Here is a 16,752-nt window from a genome sequence, read left to right as displayed (position 1 = left end):
GAAAAATGCCACTTTTGACTATGGGAAAGGTTGGAAATGTGTAAAAAATATATATACATGATGATATTTTTGTTGTTGTTGAATTGTCAGGTATGGTGTGTGTAACAGGTATTAATGATTATTAATAATAGCTTATTAATAATTGTTGATTTTTCATGTGTGTACATGTGTTGGTTGAGTGGTATACAGTCTAGTTATATTGCCACTTTTGTAGACAGACATTATTGCATTTTAAAAACACTTGTGTGACCTTTGTAAAAGGTCTGACCCCAATGAAAAGGAATGTGACATATCCAAAAGAAGCAACATTGGTTGACATGAACATTATTAACCTCTTCTGGATTGTTTATGTTCATTTGTTGGATTTTTTAATGAAAACGTTAGGTGAATTTTCTAGAGATTTCACGATGATGATGATTTATTCTACTGAGCCCACACATAATCTAGCATGAAGAACAACAAAATGGAGTTCAAAGATAAAGAATGGTGCACAATCTTAGATGATAATCTCGAAGTGCACACCATCATTGCAAGGTGCGAGCCACTTGTCAGTGAGCTTGTGCTGCAAGTTGAAGTAAGTTTTAAGGCTTTAAGGTTTTAAGGTTGTTAACCATTTGTGTAGTTAGGCCTACACTCACCAGGGCCATATTACTAAAATACTTAACTTCCCCTTTCTTAAAGGGGTTTGCCTCATTCAGTTAGGTAAGACTCTGTTTATATCTAGGGATTATGAAATGCTGTACCTTTGAATAAAAAAGATCACCCTGTTTGTACAATCTCAAAAACACCAGCTTTGACAAGTCCCCTGTAGCCTAATACTTCATGCTTGGTTGAAATCTCAGTGCATGCAGGAAACTCCTTATATAAATTAGACTGGTGGGTTTTGATATGTGGATGGATGGTAGGTTTTACAATGGTAACGTAACATGCTAATTCATAGGTATTGGGGGGGGTGCGCAGTAGAGGGTGCTATCTAAATTTCTTAAGGTCTTGGAAATCATGATGGACATCAGGAAGAGGAGATCCCAATTCATTTGCCACAGAAATAGCTGGTTAGATGATGGTATGGACTGCTCTGTGTGGACTTGTACTGTATGGTTTGAAAACAGGACATTTTCAGTAAACATAGTTGAATATTCCAATCAGGCAATTCCAAGCTTGAAGAAAAAGAATAGGGGTCTTTAAAATGTGTTGAACAAGAGGGTAAAAGCAAAGTAATAAAACATTACAATTAAATGATATAAACATTGGTGTTCCTGTCTTTTAATTTTTTATATATATATATTACAATGTGCATTAATTTGCTTTGGCTTGAGTATATTCCCAAATTGATTGAAGGGTTATTTTTGTGATAATAGCATCCTGCATGTTTATGTAGCCTATACAAACCAAGAACCAGATAGGCTATCAAAACGTTCTCATATCCGGGAATTGTCGTGTCTAGTATAGCCTATGTTGTTATTGTCCTGGAGCTGTATATCTGACACTGCCATCCCCAGAATTGTGTCCGTGCGTCCCGCCCTTTAAGAGGCGCTTGTATGGAATGTTTTTCTCACCGTTTTCCTAGTACGCGTGCGCTGTGGCGGAGCTCTATATAGCAACGGCGGAGATCCATTTGTGATGGTCTGAAAAATACTGTAGTGTAATTTCTGTCGGCCGAAATCCCAAGTAGGCGGGGCAGAAAGGAAACGCTCTATGAACGAGACGGAAATGAAAGGGGGTGTCCGAAGATAAATCCGATCCCTTTTAGAGCAACTGGGACATAGCCGTGCGAGAAAAGGAGAGGAGGGGGAGAAGAAAGAGGAATTTAAAAAGAAAAGGAAGAAAGGGAGGGAGGAGGGAGAGCGAGCGATAAAAAAAGAAAGATGACATCCTCGCAATTGAACAGCCGAGGTGGAAAGATAGGCTGCGGCCCGGAGCGAGCGCTCTTTGCCAGGGTCAGGGCTTGAATCCAACAACGAGGCTTCGACAAACACCCGATTGGCCTATTGGGGGAAATCGGAAAAATAGATTAATAAATTAAAAAGCATGAACTGCTACTCTTTCAAATGCGTTTATTATAACACTGATAATAGTTAGCATTGTGCGTGAAATGCATTCATTTAATTTTCAGATCTAGCAATTATGTATGACTACGGCTATAGAAATAACATTGATTTCGTGCACACAGATATTTGGTTTGAAAGTCATCAATGCCAAGAGATGTGTTTTTTTAATCATTATGCTTTGCTAAATTAAAGTTAGAAACCAGAGTCAAAGAGAAATAGGCCACTATTGGAGCAGGCAATTCCACTCAGGCAGACAGCCTAGTCGTAACGCCTGCGTGAAAACGAATAGCTTGAATTAGTATATATTTGTTTTATATAGTTGCACGTCCCTTTCGGATGATCGATAGCATACTCTTCTTGCTGCATTTTAATACTGTCAACATAGATCTTCGCGCCTCAATCGCCAATAGGGTGATTAAACAATATGCAAACGATTCACTGTCGAATCGCAACCAGGATTACTTAACTGACTTTATACTCTTAAGTCAATTTGGTTCAAAATGGATGCTGCTTGGAGCAATTTTCTCTTCCAGGTAAGTCTTAATTGACCTTCTTCGTTGTCGTGTTTGTGTACGCGCTTTTCTGAAGAAGGGCTTTTGAAGAATTTGTGTCCCACAGCTCCGGGGCCTGCACATTTATGTGACGCAAAGTAGCATCTAGTCTAGACCAGTGGTTCCCAACCAGGGGTACTAGGACCCCTGGGAGTACTTGGGCTATCCACAGGGGGTACTTGAGAAGACTCATGAGATAATAGCCTTACTGGTAAAATGCAAATGAGGGGGTACTTTAGGGGTACTCCTGGCAGAGCAAAATTCTGTTGGTGGTAGACAATGCAGTGACTTTCTGCTAATGGCCCTATGTTTATTTCTCCAGACTACTCCCACCCAAAACCAAGTGGAGGGGACCCTCCAATCAGAACTCTTACCAGTCCATACTGCCTCTCCTCAGACCCCTCCCACAGAGAACATAGCCCAGCCTCCTTCCACGGTGGACACTGCTGCCCTCAATGAAGAACCCTTACCTGGTGAGAGAATCATGGGTTGTGAAATACATAGAAATACTATTGCTTTTTCAGCATTTATCCGCAATTAAGTTGAAAAGGATGTAATGTAGATTGCTAAACAAGATGTCTATTATACTGTTATAAGCATAATATGATACGTTAGGCTGTCTTCATACCATAATATTTAGAATGTATAAGGATATTATTATTAATTAGCATTTCCCTGTCTTCATTTCTCATTCCCTCTCTTCTTCCGCTCTTTCGTCCTACAGTGAAGACAACGTCCCGGCCTGCCCGTGTGCCACACATCTGTGCCATATGCAGCAAGCAGTTCAAGAACAACTACAACCTGCGGCGGCACCAGTCGGTCCACACCGGGGTACGCATGAGGCGAGCAGGAGCAGGGGAGCAGGAGGAGGGGGCGAAGGAGGCTGGCGCTGGGCCGGCGCAGGCGTTGTCGGGAGGGAGGGCGGAGAGGCATACGGTCCCCCTCTCCCTGCTCCACCTCTCCGTTCCTCCCCCTCTCCCCCCTCCCAGCATGCTGGCATCCCAGCAGCCAGCTCTGGGTAGTCAGGATGGCGAAGGGGTTGCCATGGCGAGCGTAGTGGCTAGCATTAACCCCCATGCTCCTCCTGCTGCTGTCGTCATGGCGGCGGGGGCGACAGTACAGGTGGGTCATGGCGCTTCTGGAGGTTGTTGTTGTCGTCCGTGAAAAAGAAAAGTAGAATTTAGGTTCCTCTTGCATGGTCTTTATGGAGATTGTGGGAAAGCCTTACTTTCAATAAAGGGAATTCAGCATGTTATGCAAATGGCCCAGATAAATTATCTAGGTGTCGCGAGCCATGTGTGTCTGCGTGGTTCAGAAAGACACAAAGAGGCGACAATATAATATGTCAATAATCTACACAGATGCATGTGTAATTATCGACTACTACAATACATAAAAAACAATGTTTGTACTGTAAGCGCGTCTCTTTCTACTCATCCCCCCCAGCGGCCATCGAACCCCAACCCGAACCCCGTGCGGAAGAACCACGCCTGTGAGACGTGCGGGAAGGCTTTCCGAGACGTGTACCATCTAAACCGACACCGTCTCTCCCACTCGGACGAGAAACCCTTCTCCTGCCCCATCTGCCAGCAGCGGTTCAAGAGGAAGGACCGCATGAGCCACCACGTGCGCTCTCACCAAGGCGGCGTGGAGAAACCCTATGTGTGCCCCCACTGTGCCAAGGCTTTCTCCAGGTGAGAGTGGCACACTATAGGCCAGAGAGCAGGGTCGTGTTCATTAGGCCAGAGAGCAGGGTCATGTTCATTAGGGCAGGCAACATAATTATTTCTTTCAGATAGTACCTCTCCCTCTGACTGCATTTTTAGGGCAGTTTTCTTCTGCTTTGTGCCTCAGTGATACACTGTGCTTAAAGGGGCAATCAAATATATGATACACTATACTTTGCATTCGGGAAGTATTCAGACCCCTTGACTTTTTCCACATTTTGTTACGTTACAGCCTTATTCTTCTAAAATGGATTCAATAATTTCCCCCCCTCATCAATCAACACACAATACCCCATAATGACACCAGTTTTTAAAATTTGTTTTGCAAATGTATTACAAATGAAAAATAGAAATACCTTATTTACATAAGTATTCAGACCCTTTGCTATGACACTCGAAATTGAGCTCCGGTGCATCCTGTTTCCATTGATCATACTTGAGATGTTTCTACAACTTGATTGGAGTCCACCTGTGGTAAATTCAATTGATTGGACATGACTTGGAAAGGAACACACCTGTCTAGAAGGTCCCACAGTTGACAGTGCATGTCAGAGCAAAAATCAAGCCATGATGTCGAAGGAATTGTCTGTAGAGCTCCGAGACAGGATTGTGTCGACTCACAGATCTGGGGAAGCGTACCAAAACATTTCTGTGCATTGAAGGTCCTCAAGAACACAGTGGCCTCCATCATTCTTAAAAGGAAGACGTTTGGAACCACCAAGACTCTTCCTAGAGCTGGCCGCCTTCTCCCCCTGAGCAATCGGGTAGAGAAGGGCCTTGGTCAGGGAGGTGACCAAGAACTCGATGGTCACTGGCAGAGCAACAAAGTTCCTCTGTGGAGATGGGACAACCATCTCTGCAGCACTCCACCAATCAGGCCTTTATGGTAGAGTGGCCAGATGGAAGCCACTCCTCAGTAAAAGGCATATGACAGCCCGCTTGGAGTCTGCCAAAAGGCACCTAAAGGACTCTCAGTCCATGAGAAACAAGATTCTCTGGTCTGATGAAACCAAGATTGAACTCTTTGGCCTGAATGCCAAGCTTCACGTCTGGAGGAAACCTGGCACCATCCCTATGGTTAGGCATGGTGGTGGCAGCATTGTGCTGTGGGGATGTTTTTCAGCGGCAGGGACTGGGAGACTAGTCAGGATCGAGGGAAAGATGAACGGAGCAAAGTACAGAGAGATCCTTGATGAAAACCTGCTCCAGAGCACTCAGGACCTCAGACTGGGGCGAAGGTTCACCTTCCAACAGGACAATGACCCTAAGCACACAGCCAAGACAACGCAGGAGTGGCTTCGGGACAAGTCTCTGAATGTCCTTGAGGGGCCCAGCCAGAGCCCGGACTTGAACCCAATCGAACATCTCTGAAGAGACCTGAAAATAGCTGTGCAGCGACGCTCCCCATCCAATCTGACAGAGCTTGAGAGGATTGGCAGAGAAGAATGGGAGAAACTCCCCAAATATAGGTGTGCCAAGCTTGTAGCGTCTTACCCAAGAAGACTCGAGGCTGTAATCGCTGGCAAAGGTGCTTCAACAAAGTACTGAGTAAAGGGTCTGACTACTTACTTAAATGTCATATTTCCGTTTATTTTTTATTTTTTTACATTTGCAAAAATTTCTAAAAACCTGCTTTTGCTTTGTCATTATGGGGTATTGTGTGTAGATTGATGAGGGGAAAAAACTATTTAATCAATTTTAGAATAAGGCTGTAACGTAACAAAATGTGGAAAAAGTCAAGGGGTCTGAATACCTTCCGAATGCACTGTATATACAAAAGTATGTGGACACTCCTTCAAATTTGTGGATTAGGCTATTTCAGCCACATCTGTTGCTGACAGGTGTATACAATCTAGCACACAGCCATGCAATCTCCATAGACAAACATTGGCAGTAGAATGGCCTTACTGAAGAGCTCGGTGACTTTTAACGTGGCACCGTCCTAGGATGCCACCTTTCCAACAAGTCAGTTTGTCAAATTTCTGCCCTGCTAGAGCTGCCCTGGTCAACTGTAAGTGCTGTTATTGTGAAGTGGAAACGTCTAGGAGCAATAACAGCTGAGCCGCGAAGTCGTAGGCAACACAAGCTCACAGAACGGGACCGCCAGGTGCTGAAGCACGTAGCACGTAAACATTGTCTGTCCTCGGTTGCAACACTCACTACCGAGTTCCAAACTGCCTCTGGAAGCAACGTCAGCTCAAGAACTGTTCATAGGGAGCTTCATGAAATGGGTTTCCAAGGCCGATCAGCCGCACACAAGCCTAAGATCACCATGCGCAATGCCAAGCGTCGGCTGGAGTGGCGTAAAGCTCGCTGCCATTTGATTCTGGAGCAGTGGAAACGCGTTCTCTGGAGTGATGAATCACGCTTCACCAGTCTGACAGCCCGAATGCATAATGCCAACTGTAAAGTTTGGTGGAGGAGGAATAATGGTCTGGGGCTGTTTTTCATGGTTTGGGCTAGGCCCCTTAGTTCCAGTGAAGGGGAATCTTAACGCTACAGCATACAATGACATTCTAGACGATTCTGTGCTTCCAACTTTGTGGCAACAGTTTGGGGAAGGCCCTTTCCTGTTTCAGCATGACAATGCCCCCGTGCACAAAACGAGGTCCATACAGAAATGGTTTGTCGAGATCGCTGTGGAAGAACTTAACTGGCCTGCACAGAGCCCTGATCTCAACCCCATCGAAAACCTTTGGGATGAATTGGAACGCCGACTGCGAGACAGGCCTAATCGCCCAACATCAGTTTCCGACCTCACTAATGCTCTTGTGGCTGAATGGAAGCCACAAAAAGTCAATGTAAACAAACACTATATAGCCTCAAAACATACTTTTTATATCATGGATGGTCAGTCCTTGCATCCATAGCTCTGTCTATGAATTTGAGAGTGGTTACATTTCTCCAGATCCATCCCTCAGCATTTTACCGAAACAGGGGTGGGGAAAACAGTTTATTGTTTCTACTGCTGATTGCTGCTTTAAAGGAACATTACATTCCAAAATCAAAAGTAGTCGAGATAAGTCCACATCCCATGCCATTGGTTGTGTCGATGAATGGAAATTGTAAGCACCGAAAATATGGAAATTACTTATAGCTTATCTTTTTCATTCATAATGGTTTGTGGCACTTGCGAAAGTATTCACCCCCCTTGGCATTTTTCCTATTTTGTTGCCTTACAACCTGGAATTAAAATGGATTTTTTGGGGGGATTGTATCATTTGATTTACACAACATGCCTACCACTTTGAAGATGCAAAATATTTTTTTTTGTGAAACAATCAAGAAATAAGACAAAAAAACTACTTGAGCGTGCATAACTATTCACCCCCCCAAAGTCAATACTTTGTAGAGCAATCTTTTGCAGCAGTTACAGCTGCAAGTCTCTTGGGGTATGTCTCTATAAGCTTGGCACATCTAGAACACCAAACGTGTTTGCTTATTTTATTCTTTAAGCAATTGCTTTTTTCTGGCCACTCTTCCGTAAAGCCCAACTCTGTGGAGTGTACGGCTTAAAGTGGTCCTATGGACAGATACTCCAATCTCTGCTGTGGAGCTTTGCAGCTCCTTCAGAGTTATCTTTAATCAGAGAGGCAACAAAGAGACCAATGCTCTCCTTGCCTGGTCTGTGAGCTTTGGTGGGTGGCCCTCTCTTGGCAGGTTTGTTGTGGTGCCATATTTCAATTTTTTTATAATGGATTTAATGGTGCTCCGTGGGATGTTCAAAGTTTCTGATATTTTTTTATAACCCAACCCTGATCTGTACTTCTCCACAACTTTGTCCCTGACCTGTTTGGAGAGCTCCTTGGTCTTCATGGTGCCGCTTGCTTGTTGGTGCCCTTTGCTTAGTGGTGTTGCAGACTCTGGGGCCTTAGAACAGGTGTGTATATATATACTGAGATCATGTGACAGATCATGTGACACTTAGATTGCACACAGGTGGACTTTATTTAACTAATTATGTGACTTCTGAAGGTAATTGGTTGCACCAGATCTTATTTAGGGGCGAATACATATGCACGCACCACTTTTCCGTTATACATTTTTTGATACAAGTTATATTTTTCATTTCACTTCACCAATTTGGACTATTTTGTGTAAGAAATCCCAATACAAATCCATTTAAATTACAGGTTGTAATGCAACAAAATAGGAAAAACGCCAAGGTGGATGAATACTTTTGCAAGGCACTGTAGCTGTATCTACACAACACATGGCCTGGGACTTGAACTTATCTCAATAGAAGACCTCTTGCGGTGTAAAAACATCGGACAAAGTTTGTGTCCACATTTTTTGCTGGAGAAAGTCTATAACAAGGTATTTGTTGTCTTACCCCTTTCTATCTCTCACTTCTTTCAGGCCTGACCATCTCAACAGTCATGTCAGACAAGTTCACTCATCTGAACGACCCTTCAAGTGTCCGGTACTTGATGTTTGTGCTACTTTATATCCTTTTACACCTCTCATATCTCAATACAGTCATTCTTAGACATATATTTGTTTCTCTGTACCTTAAATCCTTCGTACCATAACTATCCATTGTAATACAATCGGGATTGGGATCAATTCCATTTAAATTCAGGAAGTAAACCAAAATTCCAATTTGAGTTTACTTCCTGAATTGACTGAATTGAAATGGAATTGACCCCAACCCTGAATTAAATACAATGAGAGATTGTTTTGCTATTAAACTGCTGCCTTCTGTGTCTTTATTGATAACCAGTCATTCCTCATCACTCTCGATGTGTTTAGACGTGCGAGTCCAGCTTCGCCACGAGGGACCGGCTACGTGCTCATATGATCCGCCACGAGGAGAAGGTACCGTGCCACATCTGCGGCAAGCTCCTGTCGGCTGCCTACATCACCGATCACATGAGGGTGCACAACCAATCGCAGCACCACTCCTGCCATATCTGTAACCGCAGTGAGTGTCTGTCAACACCTCGTATTGTTTGATGAAAGGGTTCACAAATAGTTTATAAGATGTTAATAAATGTTTCACGGCCTCCCGAGTGGCACAGCAGTCTAAGGCACTGCGTCGCAGTGGTTGGGGCGTCACTACAGACCCGGGTTCGATCCCAGGCTGTGTCACAGCCGGCCGTGACCGGGAGACTCATGAGGTGGCGCACAATTAGCCCAGCGTTGTCCAGGTTAGGGGAGGGTTTGACCGGCCGGGATTTCCTTGTCCCATTGTGTTCTAGCGACTCCTTGTGGCGGGCCGGGCGCCTGCAGGCTGACTTCGGTCGCCAGCTGGACGGTGTTTCCTCCGACACATTGGTGCAGCTGGCTTCCGGGTTAAGCAAGCAGTGTGTCAAGAAGCAGTGCGGCTTGGCAGGGTCATGTTTCGGAGGACGCATGGCTCTCTCCCGAGTCCGTAAGGGAGAAAAAGGGGTAAAAGTACAAAATTATATATATAAATAAATAACCAAACATTTAGAGTTTAAGTGGTTTATAAGATGTTAATAAACATTCAAAGTTAATAAATGGTTAATAAACATTTGTCAAGTACTGAGTCAAGTCCTGGCACACACACACTTTGTAAATAAATAACATTAACCGCTAACTCTCTCCGTCTCCTCCAGGCTTCACCACTCTGACCTACCTGCGCGTCCACGCCCAAAAGCACCACGGCCAGGAGTGGAAGGAGAGTGCTGGTGGCTTCGGCGGCATGGGCTCAAGTGGTGTTCTTGTGTGCCAGCTGTGCGGGGTGCACTGCAAGACCCCCACCCAGCTGCAGGGCCACATGGGCACCCACAGTACTGGGGGCCAAGGTGGCTCCTCCGGCCCTGTTACCTCTAGCGGGGCGTCCAGCTCTTCCGTGTCCCTCAGCAACATGGTGTCTGCCCCGACCGTCTACGTCAGCAGCAACGCAGTGGTGGACCTGCTGGTGTCGGACTGCTCCAGCATCCAACCTCAGTCCCACAGTTAGCAGAGCAGAGCCGCAGTTTAACCTCAGCCACTTGAGTCCCTAAGTCCCGTAGTGAGAGGTTAGGAGGCTTGCTTAGGGGAGAGCCACAGTTAAAACTTTGGCCCCTCTAAGTCCCACAGCTAGAGGAAAAATGGGGGAAATGGACAGAGGGGTCTGGCTTAGGGGAGAGAAAGAGGCAGAGAGAAAGTATGTGAGAATAGTGTGGAGAGAGGATGAGGTGGACATTGTATGTCCTGTACGCTGATTTGATGACGCTAGATAACGACAAATACGGACATGAGTGTCCTCAACGTGGCTGAACTCTCACGCTTTCAGGACTCCTATGACACTGTGGACTTGTCTACTCTATCCCTCTCCCTCCCTCAGTCCCAGCAACTACTCCCCTCTGCTAGTAATGCACCATGTACTGTAACTCAATGTCAGTCTCACCAACCACCTCTCATTTTGCCTCCGTTTTGTCGCTCTCTTCTCCAAACATTCATAAGATAGCCTTGTAGTAAGTTGGGGAATTATTTAAAGGAGTAATAGGAAAATGATATAACAAAGGGGTGTGTAGAAGAGTGTATTCTGAAAGAATGAGATGTTCAGGGGGTGAATTGCACATAACAAGTCAGGGGCTGCTACCCTCCAGAAATGAACAGGAGTAGACGCGACGTTTTAATTGCGTAATGCTGTAATCATAGAGCATATGGATGTAGTCTGTTTTAAATAGGGCCAACGCTGGATCTGGAAGTTAGCCCATACCCACTGGGCACACACTGGTTGAATCAACGTTGTTTCCACGTCATTTCAATGAACCAATGTGGAATAGACGTTGAATTGATGTCTGTGCCCAGTGGGTACTGTATTGGTGATTATGCACAGTGGAGGGGTGTAACTACATTGATTTGTTTCAGGTACAGTAGAGCGAGAAAACAATTGGCAAAGTTGAGTTCAGGAGTGTCAAGCACCTTAAAAATGTTGACGTTTAATCCGCTGAAGGCTCAGACTGGTTTCGTAAAGATGCATTTGCTCTGCGTCTTCCTCTTTGGGCACAACCACATTTAATACATACTGGAGATTCTTATTACTGCTACTGTATAGCCACATTCATGACACAGTTCACTGACACCTCAAAAACACAATTTGCATTAAAGTGAAGCTAGCTAAGACTACCTACAAGAAAGTTAGCAGCAGTCCCCCTTACGCTAGAGATGGTTGAAAACAAGTATTTTAAGAAAGTATCGATTGATTCAGTCAAATGAATTGTACCCATGTCTGCCATTTTATTTCTTTGTAACTGTTATTGCCATAGTGTTCTTAGTTGTTCCTTGAACGAATCCACCGTATTAAAACTCATTCATTAACACCACCATCTATAGCACACAGCATTCTGAACACAACTTATATTATGACTTACAGCTCTCCATGAATCTGAGGAGAAAGATCACCTTTCCTCAGATATCTTTGGTTGTTTGGTGGTTAAGAGTGATGTCATGGAAGGGCTTTAAAGGTTGTGTCGAGATAAGTATATCCAGGAACTTTATACTACTAGCGTTCGATGGCCCACCCCTGGTATGCTTTCAACAAATCCTGTTTTTGTTCTGGAGTGCTTCATTTAATCAGTTTAGTGTCAGTATGTTATATTTTAAAAAATGCTTAGAATTATTTAATTTGGAGACTTGTTCTTCCTGTTGAGAAAAGTAGTGATTTATGAAAGTTATTTTAGGTTTCCCGCATTAAGCAACAAAAAAATAATACCTCTATTCTAGGAACCTGTACAGCTCTTGTGATACATCGTAATGCCTTATTGTACTCAACTGCATTTTAATTATTTTATTCTGAACTATTTTAAATCTTAGTCATGGATTCATTAAGAATACTAATGGGATGTATTTATTATTATATTTTTATATTTCTCAACCGTATGCATGTCTATGAACAGTTAGAGCAAAAAAACAGTTGATGCTTACCATGATCATGAATATTATGTTATTATTTTGTAGATGAAGCATAGAGATCATGTTATTATTTTGTAATTTTGACTATTAAAAGTAAAAGGAGTAAACACATGAGGTGAGGTGTGTCCATTATTTATCTGTGTGTGTGTCACATGCTTGAGAGAGAAAGTGTTTGGATTTTGTGTCAGATAAGGTGCAGTGAAAATGGTGGGTGGTGGCATGCAGCTGGTAACACAGTGTGTGTGTGTTGGTATCTCTGACTTGTAAAATATGTTACGTGTGAGATGAGCATGTAACCTTGACCCCTCTGTGTTGTGTAATCGTATTTTGCTCTGGCTCCTGTGCGTGTGTTGCTGCACACTAAGTAATACCTCTGCACCGATACTAATAATAATCATGATGAAATGTACAGTCCCTACAATAGTATATCTCTATTTTACTGGAAATGGAAGAGCATGTGACCTTATTACTGTGAACATCTGGTCCTTTCTAAACCAATATTAACATGTGTATTTTCTGACAGATATAAATGGGTGTAAACAAGGGTTTCTTCCCCATTCTCGTCTGAAGAGGTCTTCCTATATATTTGTGGAATACTTATTATTTTTTGATGCAGTTTGCAAACTGTCCCCATATTGTATTTTATTCATAATATTGTAATCTTTTTTTTTTTTACAAAGTAGTACTTGTTGATAATATTCCTATGAGATATTTCATCCCATCTCCAGACCGTCTTGATTTATTTTGCACTATCCACCTTTACAAATTGTACATCACCATTTTTAGGTACAGTCAGGTCCATAAGTATTTGGACAGTGACACAATTTGCATCATTTTGGCTCCGTACGCCACCACAATGGATTTGAAAGGAAACAATCAAGAAGTGCTTTAAGTGTAGACTTTCATCATTAATTTAAGGGTTTTGTCAAAATTATTGCATGAACCGTGTAGGAATTATGAAATTTTTTATACATAGCCCCCCAAGTTTAGGGGCTCAAAAGTAATTGGACAAACTAACAATCATAAATTAAATTGTGAGTTTTAATACTTGGTTGCAAATCCTTTGCAGTCAATGACTGCCTGAAGTCTGGAACCCATAGACATCACCAGATGCTGGGTTTCTTCCTTGGCAATGCTCTGCCTTTACTGCAGCTGTCTTCAGTTCCTGCTTGTTCTTGGGGCGTTTTGCCTTCAGTTTTGCCTTCAGCAAGTGAAATGCATGCTCAATTGGATTCAGGTCAGGTGATTGACTTGGCCATTGCAGAACGTTCCACTTCTTTGCCTTAAAAAAGTATTGGGTTGCTTTCGCAGTATGCTTCTGGTCATTGTCCATCTGCACTGTGAAGCGCCGTCCAATGAGCAGATAATATAGCCCTAAACACTTCGGAATTCATCCTGCTGCTTTTGTCAGCAGTCACATCATCAACAAATACAAGGGAACTCGTTCCATTGGCAGCCATACATGCCCACGCCATTACACTACCTCCACCATGCTTCACAGATGAGGTGGTATGCTTTGGATCAAGAGCAGTTCCTTCCCTTCTCCATACTCTTCTCTTCCCATCATTATGGTACAAGTTGATCTTTGTCACATCTGTCCATAGGAGGTTGTTCCAGAACTGTAAGGCTTTTTTAGATGTTTTTTGGCAAACTCTAATCTGGTCTTCCGGTTTTTGAGGCTTACCAATGGTTTACATCTTGTGGTAAACCCTCTGTATTTACTCTGGTGAAGTCTTCTCTTGATTGTTGACTTTTACACAGATACGACAACCTCCTGGAGGGTGTTCTTGATCTGGCCAACTGTTGTGAAGGGGTTTTTCTTCACCAGGGAAATAATTATTCTGTCATCCACCACAGTTGTTTTCCGTGGTCTTCCGGGCCGTTTGGTGTACCTGAGCTCACCAGTGTGTTCTTTCTTTTTAAGAATGTACCAAATAGTTGATTTGGCCACACCTAATGTTTTTGCTATCTCTCTGATAGGGTTGTTTTGATTTTTCAGCCTAATGATGGCTTGCTTCACTGGCAGTGACCGCTCTTTGGACTTCATATTGAGGGTTAACAGCAACAGATTCCAAATGCAAATGCCACACTTGAAATAAACTCTAGACCTTTTATATGCTTACTTGTAAATTAACTAATGAGGGAATAACACACACCTGGCCATGGAACAGCTGAGCAGCCAATTGTCCAATTACTTTTGGTTCCTTAAAAAAAGTATATATAAAAAGTGCTGTAATTCCTACACCGTTCACCCGATTTGGATGTAAATACCCTCATTATTTAATTTAAACTCCAATATGCTGTGGTAGACAGCTAAAATAATAACTTGGTCAATGTCAAAATATTGATGGACCTGACTGTATATCTCTCCATTCTCAAAATGTTCCACTGCACCTGGAAGGCAACTGTGAAATTGTTCCCGGGGCAGTTATCATTCGACAGACCTGCTGGACTGTCGAACACCAATTATTGGTGACCAAAGTGAATATGCTAACCATTCAATACAAGGAACTTTTATTTTCCTGTGAGGAAACTTTTTTTTATGGAGTTACAGTTCATACTGTACAAGCAAACCCTAAACACAAACAGGACATAAAAAAAAAAAAAATTTAAGTGCCGCTCTCCATGGTGCTGGCTATAGACAAGCCATATGCTGTGCTCATTAAGCACTGTCCAGAACACTGGCACATGAGGCTTCTTTGCAACGCAAGTTCATGGTCAGACTCAGCATCAGTTTTTTTGGGGCACACACAATGAACTAAGATGATATGCAGAACCACATCCATATAGAGATAATTTGCAGGCAACCCCAGGAACCACCCCAGACATATGTAAACAACGTTTACTTTCCAAAAGGTTCCCTCAGGGGACCATGGCTCTAGGCCCCCCAACTCGTTCAAAATGTGATTGATTATCAATACTGGAGATGTTATACAGCCCTCACCATATAAATTTGGAAAGTGAACCTAACATTTTAAATTTGACTCTATAGTCCAGCATTTTGGATTTGTTTCATATGAGGTGACAGTACAGAATGTCACCTTTTATTTCAGGGTATTTTCATACAGTTACAGCCAAATATACACTGAACAAAAATATAAACGCAACATGCAACAATTTCAAAGATTTTACTGAATTACAGTTCATATAAGGAAATCAGTAATCTATGGATTTCACATGACTGGGAATACAGATATACATCTGTTGGTCACTGATACCTTTTTTTTAAAGGTAGCGGCGTGGATCAGAAAACCAATCAGTATCTGGTGTGAACACCATTTGCCTCACGCAACGCAAAACATCTCCTTCACATAGAGTTGATCAGGCTATTGATTGTGGCCTGTGGAATGTTGTCCCACTCCTCTTCAATGGCTGTGCGAAGTTGCTTGATATTGGCGGGAACTGGAACACGCTGTCGTACACGTCGATCCAGAGCATCCCAAACATGTTCATTGGGTGACATGTCTGGTGAGTATGCAGGCCATGGAAGAACTGGGACATTTTCAGCTTCCAGGAATTGTGTACAGATCCTTGCGACATGGGGCTGTGCATTATCATGTTGAAACATGAGGTGATGGCGGCGGATGAAAGAAACGACAGTGGGCCTCAGGATCTCGCCACGGTATCTCTGTGCATTCAAATTGCCATCGATAAAACGCAATTGTGTTCATGGTCCGTAGCTTATGCCTGCCCATACCATAACCCCACTGCCACCATGGGGCACTCTGTTCACAACGTAGACATCAGCAAACCGCTCGCCCAAACAACACCATACACGCTATCTGCCTCGTACAGTTGATACCGGGATTCATCCATGAAGAGCACACTTCTCCAGCGTGACAGTGGTCATCGAAGGTGAGCATTTGCCCACTGAGGTCGGTTACGACGCCAAACTGTAGTCAGTTCAAGACCCTGGTGAGGACGACAAGCTTCCCTGAGACGGTTTCTGACAGTTTGTGCAGAAATTATTTGGTTGTGCAAACCCAGTTTCATCAGCTGTCCGGGTGGCTGGTCTCAGACAATCCCGCAGGTGAAGAAACCGGATGTGGATGTCCTGGGCTGGCGTGGTTACACGTGGTCTGCGGTTGTGAGGCCGGTTGGACATACTGCCAAATTATCTAAAACAACGTTTGAGGCGGTTTATGGTAGAGAAATTAACATTCAATTCTCTGGCAATAGCTCTGGTGGACATTCCTGCAGTCAGCATGTCAATTGCACGCTCCCTCAAAACTGGAGACATCTGTGGTGTTGTGTGACAAAACTGCACATTTTAGAGTGGCCTATTATTGTCCCCAGCACAAGGTGCACCTGTGTACTGATCATGCCGTTTAATCAGCTTCTTGATATGACACACCTGTCAGCTGGACAGATTATCTTTGCAAAGGAGAAATGCTCACTAACAGGGATGTAAACAAATTTGTGATAAATAAGCTTTTTGTGCATATGGAACATTTCTGGGATCTTTTATTTCAGCTCATGAAACCAACATGTTGCATTTATATTTTTGTTCAGTGTACACGTCTATTTTTCTTGCGTCTATGCGGAGCAATGATGGTA

General features: G+C 43.3%; 1 protein-coding gene across 3 annotated transcripts; it reads left to right on the top strand.

The window, feature by feature from the left end:
• Positions 1-1,726: 1,726 nt before the first annotated feature.
• Positions 1,727-12,306, top strand: LOC311136011 (myc-associated zinc finger protein-like). Of its 3 annotated transcripts, none has more exons than XM_084170072.1 (7): positions 1,727-2,581; positions 2,922-3,072; positions 3,324-3,721; positions 4,046-4,293; positions 8,686-8,749; positions 9,079-9,250; positions 9,909-12,306. In XM_084170072.1, the coding sequence occupies exons 1-7, from the start codon at positions 2,549-2,551 to the stop codon at positions 10,253-10,255; spliced, it is 1,413 nt and encodes a 470-aa protein (XP_084026198.1). In that variant the 5' UTR covers positions 1,727-2,548; the 3' UTR covers positions 10,256-12,306. The 3 variants fall into 3 exon arrangements, with proteins under 3 accessions (XP_084026198.1, XP_084026197.1, XP_084026199.1); XM_084170071.1 differs by having other exon boundaries at positions 8,686-8,758; XM_084170073.1 differs by having other exon boundaries at positions 1,729-2,581; positions 3,324-3,430; positions 8,686-8,758.
• Positions 12,307-16,752: the final 4,446 nt, after the last annotated feature.

The sequence above is a fragment of the Coregonus lavaretus genome, assembly GCF_964263955.1.
Source record: "Coregonus lavaretus genome assembly, chromosome: 1".
Taxonomy (NCBI): domain Eukaryota; kingdom Metazoa; phylum Chordata; class Actinopteri; order Salmoniformes; family Salmonidae; genus Coregonus; species Coregonus lavaretus.
The sequence above is the reverse complement of the archived record's forward strand: the minus strand, read 5'-3'. Positions and strand labels throughout refer to the sequence as shown.

Coding starts and splice junctions, on each gene's coding strand:
- LOC311136011 (XM_084170071.1), top strand. CDS start 2,549: ATGGATGCTGCTTGGAGCAATTTTCTCTTCCAG. Junction 4,294..8,685: donor TGTGCCAAGGCTTTCTCCAG/GTGAGAGTGGCA, acceptor CACTTCTTTCAG/GCCTGACCATCTCAACAGTC. Junction 8,759..9,078: donor TCAAGTGTCCGGTACTTGAT/GTTTGTGCTACT, acceptor CGATGTGTTTAG/ACGTGCGAGTCCAGCTTCGC.